The sequence below is a fragment of the Hetaerina americana genome, unplaced genomic scaffold, assembly GCF_022747635.1.
Source record: "Hetaerina americana unplaced genomic scaffold, ioHetAmer1.1.p SCAF_11, whole genome shotgun sequence".
NCBI classification, from domain to species: domain Eukaryota; kingdom Metazoa; phylum Arthropoda; class Insecta; order Odonata; family Calopterygidae; genus Hetaerina; species Hetaerina americana.
Window position 1 is genome coordinate 18,338,676 of NW_027286181.1, and position 24,530 is coordinate 18,363,205.

The 24,530-nt window shown below is 35.1% G+C and overlaps 1 protein-coding gene across 3 annotated transcripts in view; it reads left to right on the forward strand.

Moving 5' to 3' along the window:
* Nucleotides 1-24,530, forward strand: part of LOC139700955 (protein DOP1 homolog) — a 69,707-nt gene that overhangs the window by 25,248 nt on the left and 19,929 nt on the right. For all 3 annotated transcript variants that reach the window (XM_071599469.1, XM_071599470.1, XM_071599471.1), the window contains 10 exons: nt 3,420-3,786; nt 6,461-6,594; nt 6,844-7,051; nt 9,110-9,268; nt 9,519-9,764; nt 11,472-11,619; nt 13,419-13,620; nt 14,458-14,669; nt 17,815-17,967; nt 19,170-19,365. In XM_071599469.1, coding sequence (XP_071455570.1) covers nt 3,420-3,786; nt 6,461-6,594; nt 6,844-7,051; nt 9,110-9,268; nt 9,519-9,764; nt 11,472-11,619; nt 13,419-13,620; nt 14,458-14,669; nt 17,815-17,967; nt 19,170-19,365 — 2,025 coding nt within the window. The remainder of the gene's footprint in view (nt 1-3,419; nt 3,787-6,460; nt 6,595-6,843; nt 7,052-9,109; nt 9,269-9,518; nt 9,765-11,471; nt 11,620-13,418; nt 13,621-14,457; nt 14,670-17,814; nt 17,968-19,169; nt 19,366-24,530) is intronic.

Sequence of the window (24,530 nt, forward strand, 5' to 3'; positions counted from 1 at the left end):
AGGATGGCCGTACACACAATTTTCTTCGCATGCCAAATTTATGCTGGAAAACCTACTCTGCATGTTTGTCTGTTGTGTCAGTGGGCAGAGGTGAGTGTATAAAAAGTAGTTAATGAGGGGTGTAAAGTGATTAGCTTGCTATTTCAAAATATTGCAAATTAGGATGTTACATGGAACTTGCACATAACAGATTCGGTAGGATAATCCTCACTAACTTTCATTGTGAAATTATGTATTTCACCATCAGGTAAGTAATGCATGCATAATGGTCATCATCATCATTTGGTTTTCTGACGGACAGTAGGTCCAATACTCCATTTTTGTCTCCTGTTTCTGCCCTATGTCTGATTCTTTGCTTCTCAGTGACTTCTTTCAGCCTTAATGATGTCATCCAACATTTTCAATTGCATTCTTCCTCTACTCTTTCTTTTTCCTTTCCTCTGTTCCCTTAACTGCTCTTTTTTAATATTCCTTCTCCTTTTGTTGAATGTCCTATCAGACTTTCTTTTCTCCTCCTGATAACATTTAGGAGAACTCTCTCTTCTGCAATTTACTTCAGCACCTCCCCATTCTTCTCCCAGTCTACCCATCATATTCTTTCTAACTTCCTCCTAGTCCTCATCTCAAGTACCTCAATTCTACTCTTCTCTCTCGTACTCAAGGTCCACGTTTTGCACCATTACACTCCACATGTAGCACTTCCCTATTTTCTTCCTCAGCTCGTGTTGAAGACTACTTCATAGCAATCTTTTCATGTGGTTGAATGCTTCCTTTTCTATGGCACTTCTCATTCTCTACCCTGTTCTTCAATTTTCTAGCTGTCATAGTTAACAGATATCTTTACTTTTCAACTTGCTCAATCCTTGTTGCATTTTAAAGTTCAAATCCACCATTCCAATACAATCTCAGCCCTGAAAATTGTGGTGATAAGTATGCTGTGGTATTATTGATTTGGTTAACTAACCTGTCTATGATAAACATTTGCATTAATAACATGACAGGTTAAATATATTTTCATATTGTGTCACATTATTCTTTCTTTGCCTCTGTGACTTAAGCCATATCATAATGAGATACACTGCTCTGTATCATGTAGGTAGGTATTTTAGTTGGTGCCTCTACAAGAAGGGCCATTTCTCACCACTAACAGTCTATTATTAACTTATTTTATCATTAGTATCCAAGTACAAATCAGAAAAATTGATAGAACATAATATATTCCTGTATTATTATTATTTTTATTTCGAGTATTATCATCATTATTAATGGTATTCTGCCAATTAAGGTAGGTTTTTGATCAGCACAACTATACAATGGTACGACAATACATTTATTTGCCTGTCCTAACAAAACATAGCCTTACACTCAACACTATAATAAATCCTTCAATTCCTCATACTTCCTTCCTCCCTTCATTCCATCTGCTAAAGAAAGTTAAAATAGCTGACCCATTTAAAAATATTTTCAAGTTGCTGATGTTCTTGGGGTTATTACCTAGAATATGGGATAGGTCCAGAATTATCACTACTGAATTTGTACCATCTCATCTCCAATTTAATTCAAATTTTATATCCTACTAAAGTCCCGCTAATTTTCCCACAAAATGTCTTTCCTTTTGATTATTTTATTTTTTCTACCAGATTTCATTATTTCCAGCTGTTTCTCAGATGGAAAAATTCAATTCAGAATCCAGTCTAAATAATTACAGTATAAATCCATGTCCCGCCCACACATTGCTTTCCAGGTATCACCATGGAAAAAGAGGGTGCATCTTACATGAGTTTAAGTCACTCCTTTATCTCTATGCCCTTCTCAACAGGTCCCCAGGATAACTGAGCCAACCCCTTCATTGTCTCTATGGGGCTAAAGCAGAGCATGAGATTATTGGGGGTTAATTGGATGGTAGTATCACTTATTCACTTGCCATTCAAGGCCATCACACACCAGCTTAGTACTCTCTAAAAACCCTGCCAACAGTTTGTCGTGTTTGCTTCATTTTTAGGCACGTTTTTCAGCAAATAAAATATTGTTTTCAATTTACAGACCAGGAACTTGTGTAAGATATTGGAGATAAAACTAAATTGCACCTCTTGATAGTAAAAAGAGCCTTTGTGGGGTTAATCTGCCAACTGTCCCATCATTGAACACCCACTCTCCAAGTGAATAAATGGAACGATGACAGCTTGGTTAGGGATTATGAATCGATGGAAATGGCTGACTGGATTCTTTGGTTGCTAGACTGAAGCAATGATTTTTCACTTTTCGTTGGCCATTTTATGTTGATGAAGTGAATTTCTAATCATTTTATGAGAAAATTCTATGTGTGTTACTGCTGATGTTGATGTTTTTACTTACACAAAAAGTTATCATTTCTGTCACTTTTCAGCTATTTCTAATTCTTTCCTTCATTATAATGCATAAAAATTGGATATGCAACTTGCATGTGATTTTGTGTGTGTGTGAGGTACACAGGCCTATATGGTGACAAGGTGCACTGCTGAGAAATTCATCCTTATTCGCTAAACAAAAGGTGGTGGTTTTAAATTACTTTTAGATCTAAATCATCCCAACCAAAAAGAATGGAAATTAAATTGTCTCACAATCAATCAATAAATGGTTTGGTCTTGTGTTGTTGTGTTGTTATTTAATAATCTTATTGGACTAATGTTAGTTGTGCCTGCAATGTTACAAATTCAACACCTTCAATTCCTTATGAATTAAAGCAGATTTCACAACCGGGAACGATTGTTATGAATAATTGCCTTGGTTAAAAAAATTGGAATATTTTGTTCTCTAATTCAAATTGTTTTAATCTACATCTAGGTCTACTATGAGTTGCCTCAGGTCTCTGGAATATTAGTCTCTTTGCCATATTTTGCCTGTTATAAGCCAAGGCATTTCTTGATTTTTGAGCCAACACAATTTTTTTTAATCAGAAATTTTATACACCGGTAGTGAAAGTAGTTGAAAAGTAAAATTAATGATTCAAGTTCATATACTTAATGGTTACAAACTAACATGTCTCCTGGTTTTCATAGCTTCATTAACATTTTTGTTGATTCAAAATATAGATTTTGGAATGCATGAACATTGAACCAAGAATATTATTTGAAATATAATATTGAAAAGTATTCCTCATCATATACTTGGGGATACGTGATTGATCAAAGGCCATGTCTTAATGGAGACAAAATTGTGTCTAATTCAATTTGTTAATTATTCATTGCTAGTATCATTTAATAATCAATTTTTGATTTGATTCATATCGGGAAAAACCCTATTTTGCCCATTTCTGTCAAGATAGCGGTCATCTCTGCTCCATATCTCCACATTTGCATATTGAAGGAATCTTCATCTTATAAATGAAAATGAGATTTTTGTTGATGTCCGACAAGTGACTTTTACATTTCCATTTTCAGGAGCAGCGGTATGCAGTCAAAAGATAGTTTATTTTTGGGTCACACTTCAATTGCCCTTGATGAAAATCTCCCGCCTGACTATGCGCTAACCCAGCTGGACTCTTTGACCCTCTTATGCCATTATTGTTTGCTCGATTCGACACCTTCATCGCAGCAGCCTGTATTCTCTTTCTCCACATCATCCTCGTCTACATCTTCCAATGGTGTCTCCCCTGCAAATCCGATTGCGAGTAACGGCCAGTCGCCAACACTCACCGGGACCTCCACTGGAGCTGGAGGCAACAATGGAAGCATTTCTTCAGTGGCCAATCCTGGTCAGATATTCAGCAATCTTGTTCATGTGTTCATGCCAACACCTCTTAGTCAGGTAATTACATGCATTGCAATACAAAAGTTATTATATTTTTGGCCTGTTTAGTAATTAGTATGAATTGCAGCTTGATTTCTTTTCTTAAGGCAAGTCATGCATTTTCGGGTCAGTTATTAATTAATCTTCTTCCCTTCGATAGGGTCATCTAGGGATCAGGCACCTCTTTAATTTCCCTCTCTTTTTCTGAATTCATTCTTCTTTCAGGAATTTCGGTCGCATAAGTGAGTTGATGGACAGCTGTTTCGCCCCCAGTCTTGGAGGCGTCTTTAGGTCGAAGTGATTTGGGCTGCAATTTGGCTGCTATATATAGGAGACACTAGCTGGCTGGGAGCTCTGATTGGCTCTCTCTTGGCGGCCATTATTTCAACTGCTTCTCTTATCAGTCTCGGGAAATAATGCCCTTCTTTTGCCAGCACTCTTGCTTGATCGAACTTGATCATGTGCCCGGGTTCCGACCATGCATGTTCATCAATGGCCAAGAGTTGGAACTGTTTTTTATCTGTGGCCCTTTGGTGCTTTTCGGTCCTGCACCTGCGTCTCCTATATATAGCAGCCAAATTGCATCACAAATCACTTCGACCTGAAGACGCCTCCAGGACTGGGGGCAGAAGAGTTGTCCATCAACTCACCTACGCGATGGAAATTCTCGAAAGAAGAATGAATTCATCAAATAGACGTCGTGGAAGCCTTAAGATTAATTCCCTCTCTTTTGTTGTTTTATTTCCCGTCAATATTTTCATTTTTTTTCTCTGTCGTTATTATTCTTTCTTTATACCACTTGGTGCCTGCTTTTCTCTCTCTCTTTAACCTTGAAATACCTCCAATTTCAACACTTTTATTTCTAAAAGTCTATCTTTTTGTTGCCTCTTTTATGTCCTTTCTTTCCAAATCTTTCTTTATTTGCCTATTGTCATCCAATATGTGTAAATGTCATAAAATACGTCTACCTTCTTATTTTTGATAGTTTTCATAATATTTTCTGTATTTTTATACATTTTTCATCATTATTTCTTAATTTCTGTCCCTCTGTTCTTTTTAGTGAACCTAGTTGTTTCCTAATGATCCCTCTTTCTAGTGTTTCTAACTTGTTTAAATTATGCCTTGGCGTTTTAGCTTCACATTCTGTTTCAAAAACCATGCACGCAGTTATCAAGCCGAGGGTAGGCGATGGTATAAATTAACCCAATACTAATCCCAATGGCATGGGAAATTTATTCAGCAGGGTGAGGGGGTCAGATCCTTTCCCTGTTTCGGCTATGATTCCCCAGGAGGTTCGGATACTCAAAAATCATATAGCCCGGGGAAGCTGAGGTTGCCCAGAGAAGCTGGCCTGCAAATTGAACCCAGTTTCTCCAGTCAGTAGTGCAATGCTCTAATCCTGGACTACCACATCCCCTAGTATGGTATTGTAGTGTCTTACTGTTGCATTCTCTTAAAAGCATTTTTTGTTGTATATATCCTTATTTATACAATGTGCACTTTGCTTTTTTGTGAATCCTTTCCTGTCTAGCAGAGTTTTTAAAACCATTTTCTTGTGTTATTTCTCCTAATTTTTGAAGTTTTTTAACCTTCTCTGTTTGCCCATTGTTTTTTATAATTTTGGGAGTTGACTTTAAATTTATTATGTTTCTGTTGAAATTCTCAAGCCTATCCTAATTTCCATCTCATCTAAGAGATTAATTTGTTTTACTGTATTTGGCAGATTTACAGAAAGAATGGCAAAACTTTCAAAGATTGCTAAGTGGTTTATTATTTTAATGCATTTGTTCTTTCTTACCAGCATAGTTGGTGATATTTTGTATTTTCAATCATATTTCTTTACCTTGGGTATTTGAAGATTTTGTACACTATGCTATTTTCCCTTTGTTGTGACTGTATGATGGATTTTACATTTTGATGCCTTTCAAATTGTAAAGTATCCACTCCTTAGATTTAAGCAAATTTTACATACTGCTATGAAAGGAAATGGCTGCTGTACTCTGAATATGTGAATATAACATGCCTGAAACTTAAATACAAAATGAGCTCTGCTTTTCCTTCGGGTTGGTTGCTCTTACTATATTTCCCAATTAGCTAATGGCATCCAGGAAAGGCACTCCCCAAGTTACAAATGTGATATTTTTCTGACATAGTATTTAATTCATATTTGTTACCTGACTAAGATTCCTGTTGAACAGTGAATATACTGCTGTGCTCTTTGAGCCTAAAAGGAAAGTGTGATATGATTTTGACCAAGAACTGGATCACATGTGCCAGAAATTACAGCATTAATTTGATGGATAAGATTTAAGACCATGTGGAAAATCAACCTTGAGTTTTAGCAATGCTGAAAATTAAGCTTAAAAAATAGTGAGATATTTTCTTGCTCATAATTCTTGAGTGTTTGATTCTCAAAGATGTTTAATGTCTATTAAATTCTCATGAATGCAGATTTACTTTTGGTGAACTTCTTTGGAGGAAAAAGTGAATCTCTTGTGATGAAAATTACAGCATGACTTTAATAATTTGATCATTAATTGTACTAATTGGTATTTCTGGGAGACCATTGGTAGGTATCATGTGTCATTTGTCTGGTTTTCCATAATTCAGGTATTGGCTGTACTATGCTCTCAGAAATTTTGGATATGTCTAATTAGTTTTTCCTTGTTTAAGTAATGGTAATATTTTATAGGATGGAACGAGAGAAAAAGGCCAAGGGGCTGACCCAAGAGTAGCGGCGAGAAGAACGGTTTTGTGCAATTTCCCTCGTATCATTGCCAGTTTGTCCACTTTGTGGGAGGCTGTCACCAAATGCTCGTGTGATATGTAAGTATTCATCACCTTTTCATCTGGCCCTTCAGTCAGTAAAGAGACTTAACGGTGGTTCTACCCAGCTGTGACTTTGATATGATATCTGTTTACCTGCTTAAGATTCTGGTTCCATCTTGCTATACTTTGTGATGCGTGACTTATCTCTTCTCCTCCTTCCCTTTTTATTCCTCAGCTATTTATTGATAAATATTATGTGTAATTAAAAGAATACCACATTTTAAATTTCATTGCATATCTTTTTAGGGATGACCACTGCAATGAAGAGTTTCCTGGCATTGGTGAGGGTACTTGTGGGCTTGTCCTTGGGCGTCGTCGGTTGGTGAGACAGCACCTCCTGGAATTTCTTAGTCCTATTTCTCTTCATCACGGCTCTCACTTCCTGGCTGCGGTTGCTATCGCATGGCAAGAAAGAAAGCAAGCTGATAATGAGAAGGATAATGATGTATGCAAGGTATTATTACGTTTTCTCTTCGCGATTACCAGGATTTGTTCCCAAAACATTGTTGTTGATCATCCTAATTTTTTTCTATTAGTCATGGTAACGGTAGTCCCGGAAGATGGTAGACATCTTATTTTAGTAGTGTATCCTAATCTGAAATGTATGACTCTTTAGTCCTGCCTGTCTCTACAGGACACTTCAATTGATAAATATCCATTACTGTCACATTTTTCTGTGAGGTGATTACTCGTCAAGCTAAATGTGATTTGTCATGGGGTATTACATTTTATGACATTTGAAGACTATTGAGACCATGGAAATGCATGGATGGAAAAGAATTTTAAAGGGATGTCATGATCTGAAGATAATAATGATTTTTTATGTAGTCCAAAAGATAATATACTAGAAATCAAAGAAGTTATGTGAGCCATCATATGCAATGGGAAGAATGAAACAATGAATTCACTGTAACATCATAGTGCTATTAAAGTTGACAGTAATTAAAATATATATTTGATGCATGAAAGTAGGCAGGGTATACTACAAGGGTAATGTGAAAAGTTCTCAGGCTGACCTAGCGATAGCGTTCCAATCAGCGAAAATTTATGATTCCTGCCTGGGTGCACATGTCATTAGTTTGTAAGACTAGTTTCAACTTGTTCTCTAAAGTAGTTTGTTTACCTGAATTGTTGCAGTAGACATTTTTGTGTTTTTTTTGTTAAAATGGAAAAACTTAATTTCAATTTAAAATGTAATTAAAAACTTAATCATACCAAATTTCATTTGGCCATAACATTTTTTGTTTTGGCTGGATTAACCCGTAAGGAAATTCATTCAAAGTTGACAAAAGTGTACAGGGACTTTGCTCCTTCAATGTCAACTGTTAAAGAGTGGGCAGCTGAATTTACACATGGTCGCACATCACCCACGTGAAGAAAGACCAAAAACCACAACCACACCGTACTTATTAAAATTGCCTTGTATAATGCTTCATGTTTCCAAGGTCAGAAGAAATGAGTTGGGAAATGGTCAATGAAATTGAACTTCTCAGATTTTCCCAATGGTTAAATACCCTGTGTTAGGAGTCCATAGTAAGAATTATACATTCCAATCAAAGTTATGCCATTGACATATCATTTTTTAAATTAGCTATTCCAGGGACACATTTTTCTCATTTGTGTGATTTCTTTATGGGTGTAAATTCAGCCATAAGCACCCAATCAAACTCTAAAAATCAAAAGGTTCAGTGTAACTAAATCAATAAATTGGTAATGAAACAGCAAGAGCTGTCAAGGTCAGCAATTGCAAATGTATGACTATATGATGTTGCTCCTTATACATGACTGACTTGAAAGTTATTTAGCATCATTAAATCGCTTTAAAACCTTATGATCTAGGAGGGTATATAAAAGGTTGAGATATCCTGTTTTGTATTCTGAGTTGGGGAAATGATGTGTCAATAACATATTATGTATACAAATGGCAGCTATAAAACTTGTGACCCGCTTAAAAATTGTGTATTTCTTGATAATAATTGTTCTGGAACAGAAAATGTTCTATCAGTTCCGCTAACCTTACACAAAAACATGTAAAATATTCAGGGTTTATATATTTAAAATTTTAACTGACTTTGCATTTCAAGGAAGTGCATTTCAACTGTTGGTAACTGAGGTATACTATGAATTGTTTCATTCATTTGGATTATAGCTGTTGAGTTTATTTTGGCATTACTGCTTTTAAAATTATTGTCTTCAACACTAATATTATCATGTTTTTATGGTTATCATAGTGCCGTTTAGTTAACTTTCATCAATGAAATCACAGAAGGATCTTTAGCAGATAATATTATCAATAATATTAGAACTATAATTTGTTTGTAAACATGTTGTTGTTGTTACTTACTGATATGTTTCATTATTTTCAAAATGAAATTTTTTCCTCGAATCCCTTCTCAACATTTAGACTATCTGCTCTAGACCACCAGGTGAATTTTAAGTACATATAATTAGGTGGTTGAAACTCATTTAGTGGATGAAATAATGAACTTGTTGAATGTTTAATTCCAAATAGGTTCTTCCCATACCCTCCAGAGAGCAGGAAGTATTGGTTGGTCTGCTGAGTGCAATACGAGCAATGCCAGTTGACACGCTGGTTCAGACTGTTAACAGTGTCCTTCGTCAGCCTCCTGCAGTGGTTGTGGGTGGAGGCAGTACTACCAGTGGAGCACAGGTAATAATTTATGACTTGATGAGAATTGAGTAATAATCTCTGAATATGAATTTGCGTATAGTTGAAATTTTACTGACAAAAATTTTGGATTGCATTTTCTTTACAACCACCATTGTTATTTTTTTCAACATTAATTTGTGGGATAAATCCTTTCATATGGACAAAACTTATCTTGTAGATGTCGTTATGAATAATCTAATCTACAACCATGATGTGGTGCTCAAAATGATAATCTTATGTACATTTTCAGGGTTTGGTGCTTGAGGTCAGTCTGCTTGAATTCTTGTACTGCTACTTGAGGAGGAGCACAACGGCTCGCCAGCTGGTCGATTCATGGTCCTCGCTGGCAGTTCTGTTACGAGAAGGCTCTGCCTCATCCACTTCCTCACCCCCAGCTCACTTTCTTCTTCTTGCCCTCCTTAATGAGTTTGTTCAGAGAGCATCTCCACTGCCAGAGAAGAAAGACCAGAAAGAACTTCAGGATATCACTGCCAAGGTTAGAAATGATCTAGGCTACCATTTCCCTTCTCCTCCTTATAATCAGCTCTTAGTTATTAGAATTTAAAGTGTTTATCTGTAATTAGAAGCTAATGTATAGTTTCTAATAACATTGCTTAAAAAAATCATAAACACAGTAGTCAACCCGAAGGTTGGTTTGATGGTAGATTTCAGTCACTAAGCCCAATGGCATGTGAAACTCACACGTAAGGTAAGTCCTTTCTCTGTGCCAGCTGTAGTTTCCCAGGAAGTTCTGGTCCCCAAAAAATCACACAGCTTAGGTGAACCTGAGGGTACCCAGAGAGGCATGTCCGGGAATCGAATCCGAGGCCTCCCATTTGCAATCCAATACTCTACCTATTAGATTACCACCTCCCCACATTACATTGCTGAAGATAAATATTTTTAATGATGAAAATGTTTTCGAAAAAATTTCTATGTGACAGCATTTATTTAATTCACATTTATTTGTAACAAATTCTGCACTTGAGAATGTTAGTGTTTATGTTCATATGTTTTGTATTTTGTGGTTCGGGTTGCTTAAATTATAAAGGTCTTCTTTGAGTAATGGACTTCCCATTTTGATGGTTAACAATACATTTTTGATCAATAATATGTCTGTGGTACAGTTCCTGGTACAATTCAGTAAATTTGAGTAATAGCGAGATGGCACCATGAGACCCAGCTATTCATTGATGTCGTTGAACAAATTAAATTGGAATAAAATCAGCAACCAGTTGTTACTTAGAGGAAGCATTCATTCATGCATGCATGAATATGACACAGGGTACTTGTACATTTTGCGCTGCTGTCAAGGAAATGGTAGAAAATCACCAACTTCATTTTGCAATTATGGATGATTAGAGATTATCATCTGTAGTCATAAAAGTACAATGAAATATAAAATTCACACTCAATCCACATTTACGTAATCTTAGAATTTATATGATATTTGAACCATCAGGATAGCTCTCCAGTGCCATCAAAACCTGAAATTTATATTCCTGAAATTCAGAATATATATAAATATGATCTCATTTATCTCAGCAAGTAATGTTGAATAAATAGTGATTGTAATTTTTTTTATTTTCGTAACTTCTTGTGAAAAATTTTATTTATGTAATATTTTCAGCTTAACATGTCATATATTTGTGGTAGAATTTACATTGATTCGACAGCAGTATTGAAGCTGCAGCAACCACTTCATATTGAAACATGTTTGGTTTGCCTATAGGTGACATGCAACAAGCGATGTACTGCATTGAAATTTTGCTTTCTCCTGAACACATCATCAGTGGAGACTTTTATGATACAGGAGGCTCATGGCTTGTTCTTCTTTATAGCACAGCAGGAAGATGATTTAAAATGTTTAAATAAGAGACAATTCCACAGGAAGGTGGACCCTTTGACCTCCAGTCACTGCTCTCATGGAAGTAAGCATGAACACCACTGCTACCATGCTGTGTGCATTCAAATATTTGGGTAGAGTGGTAAACTGTGACCACAAAACAAAACATACAATTAAATCAGGACAGTACTTGAATCTAATGTAACCATACAGCTGGAGAGATACTTTAACAGTGGTTTAGTTTGGAAAATTTTTGAATGAACATTACATTTAATTTTGGAATAAATGTTACCATTCCCAGCAGATGGTAGAATTAGTCATTTGACTCTTTAATCATGGGACCTTTTCACTTCGCAGTTGGTAGAGGTTGTTGGCCAAGTTGCAGGTGCTTGCCTAGAGCAGACAACATGGCTTCGAAGGAATCTCACTGTGAAGGAAGAAGCGCATCAAGACACAGTCAGTAATGGGTCCAAAACTTCTAAAGATTCCAAAGATGTCTCCCCAGGTAAGCCCTCTTGATATCCTTAAATATTCATCAGAACAGTCACTCTGAGCACGGCAAAGATCAGTCCCTGTGTTGGAGGTATCTTCCTGAGGGAGGATAAATACTTCCCACCGTATTTCTTCTTTGAATGATTTGCATTCAATAGCTTAAGTTATTAAATATTCTCTAAAGCTTATAATTATTTTGGCTCTAATGATCAAAAGAGAACTTTTAGAAAGCTCCTTTAAAGGGTTTTCACGTGTAGTTGAAAAAGAGAAGCACCAGTTGCCATTAGTAATTATAATATAGATGCACAGTTATTGTTAAAAATTTATAAAAATGTATCATATATGATTTAATTTATAAAATTTAATTCTGTATCCTCTTTGAAATGCCATATCAATACTTATGCCATACCCATCAAATGAAGGCCTCCATGTCACAATTACAATATTTAGCTTTTAGGTGATTGCTATTATTATTATTGGTAATCTACCAGTTAAGGTAAGTTTTAGAGAAACAGAGTCTATTAAACTGTACAATTATTCATTTACTTGTATCTCCTAACAAAACACAACCATTAACATCCAACACTACAGTAAGCTCCTCTTCAATTGCCACATACTTCCTTCATTCCGTCCAACATGCCTAACCTATTCCTTCCCCTTCGTCGCTTGTCTAATGTTCTCCCCTCCATCACAATTTTCAACATCCCATCACTAATCAAAATGCTCTTCATTCATCCTTCCTGCCTCCTTAGGATTTCTCCCAAAAATCCTCTCACCTCCCCTATTACCATGCCTAGCACTTTCTCATTTGTTTTCCTTTCTGTCCATTTTAACTTTTCTATCCTTCTCCACTGCCACATTTCAAAAGCCACCAATCCTGCCCTACAAATCCCTCTAATACCCTACCCTCCAATCCTACAAAGCCTACATCTATCATCTTGCTTCAATGACCATGCTTCCTCGCCGTACGAAACTTCACTCCATATTAAAGTTTAGACAAGCTGTTTCTTAAAATCCTTATTCAATGTCAATGCCATCTATTCCCTCCTCCTTATGAAAGCTTCTTTCCGTAGCACTATTCTTCATATTATATCCCTGCTACTAGAATGATTTTGGTCCAAAACACTTCCAAAGTACTCTGATTCATATGCTCTCGCTTATGATCACCTATTTTAATATAAAAATAATGTAGATGAGATGGGGAATTATTACTTTCATTCACAGTTATTGTCTCAATAATGTGATTTGTATTTGGTCCAAAACACTTCCAAAGTACTCTGGTTCATATGCTCTCGCTAATGATCACCTATTTTAATATAAAAATAATGTAGATGAGATGGGGAATTATTACTTTCATTCACAGTTATTGTCTCAATAATGTGGTTTGTATTGCATTATGGGTGGGGTATGACGTAAGCATGTGATTTGAGGTAAAAGTGATGTTACACAAATGAAAATTTGTAATTTTTTTTAAAAGTAATAATGAAAATGGAATTTACTCTTTGAAAAACGATAAAATCAGTGTCAAAATATAATTTCATATAATAAATGTGTCCATGAAAATATGAGCTTAATTCATTTATTGGAGTCATGTTTATCATTTTTTTTCTAAGGTCCCAATGATATGACGCATAAATATTTTACTGTATATTTCTGTAGAGTATTTATTTTGTGAATAACTTTCCTAGGCTTTTTAAATTACTATTCCCACCTGCAGATGAACTATGTTGACAAAGTGTTTTTAATGTTTAGGAATTTGAAATCATGTGAAAAACTGTAATCTAATTCCATATTTCTTTCAATACTTTCAAGGGTCCAACGGCAATGGTAGTATGCCGGTAATCAGTGGCTCTGTTTCAATAACAGCGAGGCACAGTGTGGCTGCACAGTTAGTTCTAGCGGAATATCTTGCTCCTCTTCTAGATGTTACTTACGGCAGTCAAGAAAAGGAGAGGGTTGTAACGCTCTTGACTGGAGTTATGTACAACATAACTCCATACCTAAGAAATCATAGGTAATTGTCATATTTGTTGTGTTTTGTTTACTATACCTGCTACCAGAAGTTGTTTCACCTATATTCTCTGCCGGGAATTTGGACTATTAGAAATGTTCATTAATGCATACAAAACTTTTGCATTAAATTCATTTCTTTCCTGCATGATTTAAAACTGGGTATAACATTTATGTCTTATTTAATGCCTGGCTTTAATTTGTTGAAATTTAATATTTGCATTTAATCTTGCATGTATTTGTTAGTGGGGGATTGGGATGGTGTGGTGGCTAACGTACTGGCTTCTCATCCTGAGGACCTGGGTTCAAATCCTGGTGGCGACAGATATTTTTCAGAGTGTCCCGATCCCTCCTTGAGGTGCTTTGTGGAGGGCACTTTGATTGAGTATGATGTCCGTCGGATGGGACGTTAAGCTGCGTTTTGCTTAGCGCCTTTCGTTAAGAGCAGGCTAATGCAGATGCAGGGTTTCCGTCCACCCTTCATCCTTTCCTGTCCATCCCTAATGGTGCCAATAACCTGAGCTATTGGTTGCCTCTCATTAAAACTACTACTACTATTTGTATATTTGTTGGGTTTTTTTGGTAACTTGTTATGTTCTCCAGGGAAGAATGTGCGTAGAATTGCAAGTAAAGTGTTGGTCACTTTGAGATGCCTCTTATTTTTGCACTTGTATGAATGCAAATATATATGGAGATTACAACACAAATGGAATGAAATAGGTAATTCATATACTTGCAGGTGTTATATTATTTTGAGGTAGCATTTGAATAGATTTTAATTCTACAAAATATGCAATTAGCTATGTCAAGAATCATTTATAATATAATATTTTTCTCACAGCTCCAGGAATGCTGCCAGTTTTTTAGCATGTTCGCAGTTGTTGGCGAGCATCAGTGGATATCAGTACACGCGCCGTGCTTGGCGTAAAGATGCCTTTGATCTCCTGCTAGATCCCTCATTATTCAAAATGCCACCCCAAGCTTTAATGTACTGGCATACAATAATTGACAACTTAATGACTCATGATACAACTACATTCCGTGATTTAATGGGTAAGTCAGATCAACATATTGACTGCGTTTTATCCATTTTTTTTTTTTAGCTTTATGAATCGTCATAGATTATAAGAAAAAGGAGTGCAATGGAGTGGAGTGGAATGCAAAGGAGTGAAACTTTCATGAAATGTCTTCACGAAAGTTTCATGGGTGTTGCACATGCTAAGTATATATCTCTGTATTGGTGTCCTTTCTTTACAATGGATTCACCATGTGGAAAATAATAGACTTAAGGGAATAGAGTTGACCTGTTTTGTTTTTAACTTAAATTTATTTTCCTCAAATATATTTTATTTGAAAAAAATAAATTTGAGGTAAGCTGTTGTTATGACTGCAGCTTTGGAACTTCATCCTGTTGAAAGTAAACCTATATCTCAGGTTTTTTTTGGCAATAACTGTAAATAAATAAAAATATATTCTAGCTATAAACTTTTGTTGAAAGAGAACTACACTTTTCATCCATAAAATGAAAATTATGCCCGGAGTTCCCATGTTTACTTTCGCAAAAGATGCTTCAATTTTGTTCATCTCAGAATAAAAATATTTTGCTACACATATGTGCCATTTAATGTGATCAATCGATGCAAATATTGATAGTGAATTTCATTATCTGTTATCATATTGTTAATTGTATGAAGGAAGGAAATAACTGTTCTCGTGTCTATCCAAAAATGGATGGAATATAAGTATGGTTGCCTATATTATTGACATAAGGGACATGGAAAAAAGTGGATGCACATTTCAATGATTCATTGGCATGTTAAATTTTCCCCTATGATGAAGCCAACATTTTATATTAATGTGTTTACCAACTAAGTAAATTGCACCATTGACAATTGATGTGATGTGTCCAACTCTTCTGGCCTAAAAAGATTTACGAGGGTGGGGTGAAAAGTTTCTGACCTGATTTAGAAAGACAACTTTTTAAATTTTATTTTCACCATAATTTTCAACATAATCTCCATCAAGGTTATTGCATTTTTCATAACTGTGCCCTTATGCAGTGACACCATTTTTATAATCCGATTCGTCAAGTCCCTCATAAAACTCATTTACAACATCAATGATTTCCTCGTTTCTGTCAAATTTTTTACCTCAGAGCCATTTTTTAAGTTCAGGAAACATGATAGTCGCTGGGGGCTAAATCTGGTGAATATTGGGGATGGGGGAACAATTCAAAGATTTTAGCCATCACAAAAACTTATGAATGGGCACATGTGTTGTCATGGTGAAAAATGATTTTTATTCTTCGCTATGTGAGGTCGTTGATTTACACTTCTTCCTTTGAACATAGCAATAACTCCGCACAGTATTTACCTCTGATGGTCTAACCCTTTTCCAGGTAATCAATAACAATAATTCCTTCTGTATTTCAAAAAACAGTGGCTATAACCCTATTCGCTGATAAAATTGTTTTGGGGTTCTTTGGAGTTGGTTCACTTGGTCGAATCCATTGTTTTGACTGTTGTTTACTTTCAGGAGTGTAGTGGTTAATCCAAGTTTCATCCACTGTTATAAATCAATGAAAAATTTAGCTGAGGTTTTGCTTATGAAGTGCCAAATTTTTTTATTAAAACAGTTTTCCGAGTCAATTTTTGATCGTACGTTAGGAAATGCAGTATCCACCTAGCACAGAGCTTCTCCATGCCCAAATATTTATTTTATATGATTTATTTAAATCATTTCGGGAATTGTGACCTCAACGGGGCGTCGCGAAAGTGGTTCGTCAGAAGTGCTCGTATGACCTATCTAAAATTCAAAAACCTCTCGTGCGACAGTCAGTCAAAAAATTCAATATCTAACTGTTGAAAATGATGGAGAAGTGTCTTGCAGTGAGATATTCTGTTCTTCTTTAATTTAAAGTGGTGTTAGGCCTTTTAAAAAGAAGTCTTTGATGACTGCTCACTTCTCTGACTTTCCATTTTCATATGAGCAATCGAGGCATATTGTTCAGTCGGCTCTCAAATGTAAACCTACAAAGCAATCGACCTGAAAATTAATATGCAAACTAGTTAGATATGATATTATAAAATACAAGCCAAATATTAGATTTGATGGCGTCATCTCTAGGTCAGGCTGGAAACTCCACACCCCACCCTCGTATATTAGCAGTTTTATGTCAATAAGCAATAAGATTACACATTAAGGGATTGGACAGGATATTTTGATTAACATAACAGGATTCAGAAATATTAAAACTGACATTTTGAAATTGTAGAATATGAGTGCTCAATACAAATATTCAATACATTTTGCTAGGGGAAAAACTTATATGCTTTTGATGTAATCAATGCCTAGTATAGTATGTTGTGTGAGCACAGTCATGGTGAGACCAAACTCCTTGGGTTTGGTGCTTAATAACAAGTCAGGTGATGAATTCAAAGTAATTGGTTAGTTGCATCTTGCCAAAATCAATGTAAAGCAATTTTTGAAGACCTCACTATTTTATTCAATCCGAGAATTCTTGGGGAGTGATGATTGCTTCAGATTTATATGCCAATTTTCTTCAGTGTGACATTCTTCCTTCATTTGTTTACCAATTTCATGTTTGTTTAAAAAAATACTTCTCTTATATTTGACTTAAAACAGTGATATGCCCTACATTATATTATGTATGTATTATAAATATAATCTGTGGACAAATGAACATTATTATTATTATAAATTAAGACTGTAGAGTATACTATGAAACTTACCATAAAACATTAGTTTTAATCATTCAATTATGGTACTCTACTGCTGATGCAATACTAACAGCTGTCTAGGGCTCCCCTCCTCATTCATTGTGCTTTTTTAGAGCATATATGTGTAATGTATTATATATAATCTAAATATGGGCATCATCAGCAGCTTAATGGTCCAGAACTTCTCTTCCTGTCACTGATAGGACCCTCAGAGCAGCTATTATGGTGGTGGACTAATGGGTAGAGTAAAATTTTTCCTGCAATTATCATGTTATTAGTATAAATGAGTTTCAAATTTGCTCTACAGTTGCTTTAGGTAATATCCCAAATGGCAGGAATCAAGAGGTAATATTTACAAGTGATTGCGTGTCACTTTCAGTAATGCTTTTTAATAATTGTTTTGGTGTCCATGGATGTTCATTGTCAATTAACTGCCAATATTATTTTATTCATTTCAGCTCGAGTTTCCATGGCCCAAAGTGGATCCTTAAGCTTGTTTTCCAGTAGGGAACAAGAATATGAACAACGAGCTCAACTTCTTAAGAGGCTGGCTTTTGTCATATTTTGTAGTGAGACTGATCAATATCAGAAGTACATGCCTGAAATACAAGGTATATAGATATATTTAAAGCTATATTAGAAGTTATTGGTCAATGCATTCAATTTTGAATTATAAAACTGTATTTGCATATATTTTCATTCAGGGAACAGTGTTTGATGATTTGACGATTTCAAATTTTTTTGCACAAATTAACTTTCAGATGCCACATCCAATGAAGTGTGCATTAAATTTTTGTAGCCATAATCTAAATACATCTGATGGTTATATTAGTTTATCTGATCACCCAATCAGAAGATGGGATTTTCTATAATTTCCACCAAAGTTCTCTGTTAACGTTAAGGCTAATTAAAACTCTAAAAACAACACAGCTGTCCATGTTGTCCTGGAAACATAAAATCTACCTGTAGCGTTACTTCTGATTGATGTAAAGAACTGCTCCCTCCTGAAAAAATATAGCATAACATTTTGTTCAATTCAAGGTATTCACTGGCAAACAATTAGTCTAATGATCATTTTAAGAATTGATTAATGTGTGCCTTCACAAATTGTTAGCTATAATAATTTTTTTTATTATCCTTGTATAATATATTTATAATATTAACATTAAAACTTAGTAATGAACAAATCCTAGGATAAAATGAGATTAATATCAGCTTGTCCTCACCATGGGATACTGATGTTTTACATATATTTCAGGTTTAGGAGTGTAAAATTTAATTTTAAAATGCATTGATCTAGTTCTAGGCTAGTACAGACCATACATATTGCATTTTGAGTTCAAGGATTATAGAGTTTGGGGTATATAAAATAAGGTTTCACCACACACTCTTGTCAGTAATGAAAATAATAAAAGAGCACTATAATTGCTCATATTTGATGAAGAGGTATAGCAGTAAGGAAATCATAGGCTGGCAAAATTAAATGAAGTTAATATGAAATTGATGCTGTGTGCAAATGAGTGTGCTAGCAATGAGGCTTATCATAAGTGTAAAGATGTGGTGAAAACAAATAGCTAACACCGTGCATTTTAAGCCTTCATGCAAAAGATATTAGTTTCTAAACTATGAATCAAATTATTTAAATATAAATCATTTTATTATCCTAAAGTCTTGGAAGCGGCTTCGTGATCACAGAATGCTTTTAAGTTGAGTCATCCATTACCTGGGGATTGTGGGTATTTCTAAATGTAGTAGTGATCAAGAGTCATGGAATCATCCCATAATTGTTTCACTCCCCTTCTATTTATGACAGAACGTTTAGCTGACAGCCTGAGGTTGCCCCAGGTTGTGCCTTCAGTCCAAGCACAGGTGTTCCTTTGTTTCCGTGTTCTGCTCCTCCGCATGTCTCCATCCAACATCACATCCCTGTGGCCTACCATAATATCAGAAATGGTCCAAGTATTTCTTTTGATTGAGCGTGAGTTCACTGCAGACTCCGAGGAATTCAGGTAGGAATTTAATTTAGTCTCTAGCTTATAGAAACATTGTTGCATGGGACAAGTGTTCTGCGATGATTTCCCAACCGTATTAACATAATGATTTATGACCCACTAAACTAATCAATCATAATCATGATTTCGAAATGCTCTTTGACTTATGCCGTGCTGTCAGTTTGTGGATTTTTATTTTAGTCTAAGAGTGCAAAGATTAGATTAGCTGTCAGAGAACTGTAAAATCTTAATTGCTGCTGCATATTTTGGTTGTAGCAAGTTAGTTGAGAAGATATTCCCATGGGGTAGTCACTGGCCAGCTTCCACCAGAGCATTCGCTTTCCCTGAAAGTGTACTATTATTATTATGCATGGTTAGAAATTTTTACGCTCTCATAGTCTCCTAATTTTATTCATAGTTTGTCTTATTTTTTATTCACTTGACTCTCCCTCAACTGGGAGATGTATCTCATAGCCAGTATTGAAACTGGTAGCCAGAGACCACAAATCTCAACTGACTTGTTATGGTGAACATTTTTTTAGTAAAAATAGTAATTTAAGATTATACAAATACTGAAATCAGGATTTCTCCAATTCTCTATTTTTTGTGAAAATACATGCTATAAAATTTTCAAGAACAGAGTTTAAAATAGTGAGGGATATGGTATACTCTTTGTCATATGTGTAAATGCTCATTGGTTGAGCCAAGAGTCGGCAATAGAACACAACCCTCTGCCTATTTTATCATATTTACACCATATGTAAATAGCCTAAGTGCTTGGAGTGTGCTTGGAGTTCAACAGTAATGAACCCTTCATGTAAGTGCCAGTTGGGGAACCTCTTGCCCAAGGTTTATTTTTCAACACTTCATTGTTTTAGTATAGTTAAATAAATAGTCATATAGATATGGTGATTTTAAATTTTAGCTCTTTATATTACTGCAAAAACAGCATAATTTAACATTTTTTGTTGATAGTTTGTATTATTTCCCTTCAAATTGTGTTCAATTGGTTTCCATTATCAAGACATTTGGACTAGTACTGAATTGAATGAATTCCAGTTGAAATAGCAATGATCGTTAATGAAAATGAATGGGCAAAAATAATTAGTTTAATAGGTATATTTTATGATATAGGCTAAATATATATATATGTGCATTCATGAAGTATGTATTCATTCCTTTCTTAAGGTGGCAAAAAATAAAGCATTGCACAAATAAGGGTTGACTTGCTTAGAAGAAATTGTTTCACTCGGCTAGGATTCATATTCAAAAGTCTTGTGGAGGTTGGACTTGCTTCCTGTTTCACCATAATTCCATCTGATTATGATGAGCTTTTAAAGCGAGAAATATTGGTATGAAACTTTTTTGTGACCTTGATGGGATACATAAAGATTGAATCATTTATTTTGTTAATAAATAGTGTTTCTAATGTGAGTACTAATCAGCATCTGCCACTTTTTAAAATTTGCATTCAGTGAGTGATTTTAATGGGTACTAAATGAAAAAAAAACAAAGGAATTATATCCAAATCATTTTCTTCATATTTTCAACTAGTGCTCATTACCTGTGCAAAGTTTTCATTTTGCCATCTATGTATCACTTTTTAGAATTTTTAGACAATTTATAAAACTGCATTATTTCTGCATACATAAATAGGCTTATGAAGTTTGCCAATTGAACCATGTTTATTTCAGGCTGCACATTGTGAATGGAATAATATCACAAAACTAATATTGTTGGAAGGGTAAATTATGAAAATTGGCAAAATATTTCAAAATGATGGTTCATAAATGTAAGAAGGGATAGAGAGCTTGGAAACCCATAAAAAGTAATGTGATGCTGTTGCTCTCCCTCTAGGTGTAGACAAATATGGGCGCATGTTGAAAATATTTTATTCTAGATTGGAACCTAAATGTTTTCCTATACCATCAAGTGTCTTCCTCTCCACCATTCCTGTCAGTTTGTTTTATTTTATATGAAGAGTGGAAGGGGGATCAGGATGGTGCGGTGGCTAATGTACTGGCTTCCCACCAAGAGGACCTGGGTTCGAATCCCAGAGGTGGCAAATATTTTTCAGTGGTATCCGGATCCCTTCTTGAGGTGCTTTGTGGAGGGCACTTTGAGTGAGTATGTTGTCTGTCGAATGGGACATTAAGCTGTGGACCCCTTGGTGCCTTTCGTTAAGAGTAGGCAAATGCCGACGCCAGGTTTCTCTCCACCCTTCATCCTTTCCTGTCCATCTCTAATGGTGCAAATAACCTCAGCTGTCGATCGCCTCCCCCAAAAAACTACTACTATGAAGAGCAGAATGAGATTAAGGTCAAAAATACTCATGGATATCAGCCATAAAATAAAGAAGGGATTTAATAGAAACAGGATCACAGGAGAAATGATGGATGAAGAAGATGCAGTTTGTAGAACAATAATGAATGAAATGGTACAGGCATCTGAAACAGATGCGAGGTAATTCCTTGATTTCTAAGGCTTTGAATTAGAATGGGAAGAAGAAGATTGGAAAAATAATGGGGGACCCAAAGGTATGTAGTTTGATGGAGTTTAACTGTCAAGTGTATGAGAAAGTATGATTTTTGAAGCATATCATGATGAACTTGAAAGGATCGTGTGAAAACGTATTTTCTCTTAGAAAACTCAGAATTAAGGGGATTTTTGATTGAAAAATAGATAGAAATCATCAAACTCAGAATCCTTCCCCAAGTAGGCATTCTGAAAGCTATGAAATAGTTTTTTAAACATTCACCTGGGAAATGTCTTGCTTAGTTTGGTCATAATTTCCTAAAAAGGTGAAATTAAATGAAATTTAAACGGTTTCTCACAATTTAAATCTCTTGGTTTTTTTTTTTAAAAAAAGGCCTGCATAGCTTAATGTTTGAGCTTTGTAAATAGATGAGAGTGTACATTATACTTTTGAATTATTTGAATTGCAAAATAGGTGAATGAAACTGATGTATTAGCAAAATACTATATTATTGTATCATGTTCTGTATCTAATGTGCATGCATAATATTGATGGAAATGCACCGTAGGCATAGAATAGAGAAAATGATGAGCCTGTGGTCCAGATACCTTTACATTAGGTGTCAGCTATTATTTGTAAAATTTTCCAAGTTTTGCAGATTGGGTAGAAACTTCTAGATTCCCTTCATCCAAAATTGGATCTTTAAATTTCAAATGTGTAAATGGTAGTATTAAATTTTACGAACAAATTTTTCATAGGAATTACTTTGCAACTCAAATAAAACTTTTGACACATTGATATCAGTTTTTTTTAAAGTTTTTGTTTTATATTTGGACCATGGGATGGCTTTCCAAGGGTAGAATTATGCTGAGCATTTCATTAGGGTGGAGGTTATCATCTTTCTTCATATATTTTCATCCATTTCAACAAATATTGCTCAGCATAAGGTGTAGAACACCACTCTTAAATGACATTTATAGGTGAAATGTGCTTGTTTTAGTAGCTAATCAAGAAGCTTAATTTGTTTAAGAAGAATTATTCTTTTTCAGTTCTCCCATAATTTATTCCGCAACATCCCTGCTATATTTATGTTATTTTGACCTCATTTTTCAACCGTGATACAGGAAAAATGTTTTCTGACTCAGAGTGTACAAAGACTAATTGTAACTCATCGTGCTTAAAGAAGGATTGGGGTTATTTCCTAATTCACTTTGTAATGATTTTGAGTATTTTAATTGAAACGTTTTGTGCTAGCTAACATCATTGACTTAGAAGGACAGTGTATGATCAGAAGTCTTGCAGTGAAAAATTGAACCACAATAAGTTTAATAAAATCTTTTAAAATAAATATGAATCTGAATATATAGATAGTGGTGCTGAATATTTGTTTAATGCATTGATGCTTAAGATGCATAAGAATATAATGAAATATGTAAAATAAAACTTCAAATTGAAATGGGCAAAAACACTTAAAAATAGAACTATGCAAACATGTCTGTGCATGTAAAAAGCTCAGTCTATAAAGCATTGAAAATGTCATTATTTTGTAAAAATCAATTATGTGGCTGATACTATTTGGGCTATCATACAGAATATTTTGTCATAGTTAGGTTGTGAATTGCTTTCTGATTAAATGTGGTAAAATAATGCGAAATGGTGTGAAGACTGTCACGTGTTTGTGAAGGCTATATGCTTCTAGGTTACACTGAGTGTTGCTTCCTGCCGACAACAATTTCACCAACATTACAGCTACCATCTGCTGGTCAAAGTGATTGTGTTATTTTGGCCATCCTCATTGGCTATATTTTAAAACGAATATTTCCGAATTCTGTGGGACTGGTAACCATCTTTCCAGTTGAAATTTGGAGGATGTTTAGCCATTTCAGTGACAGTGGCAGAGAATGTCTGGTCAGAGCCTGGGCAAATGAAGTCAATGTGATCTTGAAAGAATCATATTACTGCCCTGGGCTTATCTGTGAGGCCCTTTAAATGGCTATACATCCTGCAAATTTTAACAGGGAAGATAGTTATGAGCTTTACAGCATGTTGTTTGAAAATTTGACCCATCAGGGAGCAGCAATGCCATCAAGCTACCTATACAAGGGTGGTCTGAGGAGTTCTTGGCATCACCCATCAATACTCTAATGATTATTTCTTTTATGCTGGTACAGCTGTGAATTGAAGCCATGTGAAACTGTTAGCAATTCCATCCAATAGTTTGCTATAGGCAGTTGTTTGAATCAGTTGTGGTGCATGTGTTGTAAGTAATCGAAAAAAATGAGAATCATACAGTGATAAAATTGTTTGTAGAAAAAGGTTTAATGCTGATCAAAATTCATTTGAGGATTTTAAATGTGTATGAGAACTGTTCTCCTTTAATTTCCACTATGAAGAAATTGGGTGGTCAAGTTTAAAAGTGGCCATGAAAACCTCCTGAAATGATCCACTTTTTAGGATATCTGAGAAGCATCATCCAACAGTGCACACCACATATTATAAAAGAAGTTCATGAAATGATTTTGAAAGATCAGCGTATGTAGGTTCATGAAATTGTTAACTCTGTAGGGACATCAAAAGAACATGTCGGTTACATTTTGCACCAGGAATTAAACATGAAGCTTTGCCCAAGATGGGTGCTGCACGAGCTCACCATGGATCAAACACGCATTCAGACAACACTTTCTGAAGTGTTTGGTGCACTCTACAA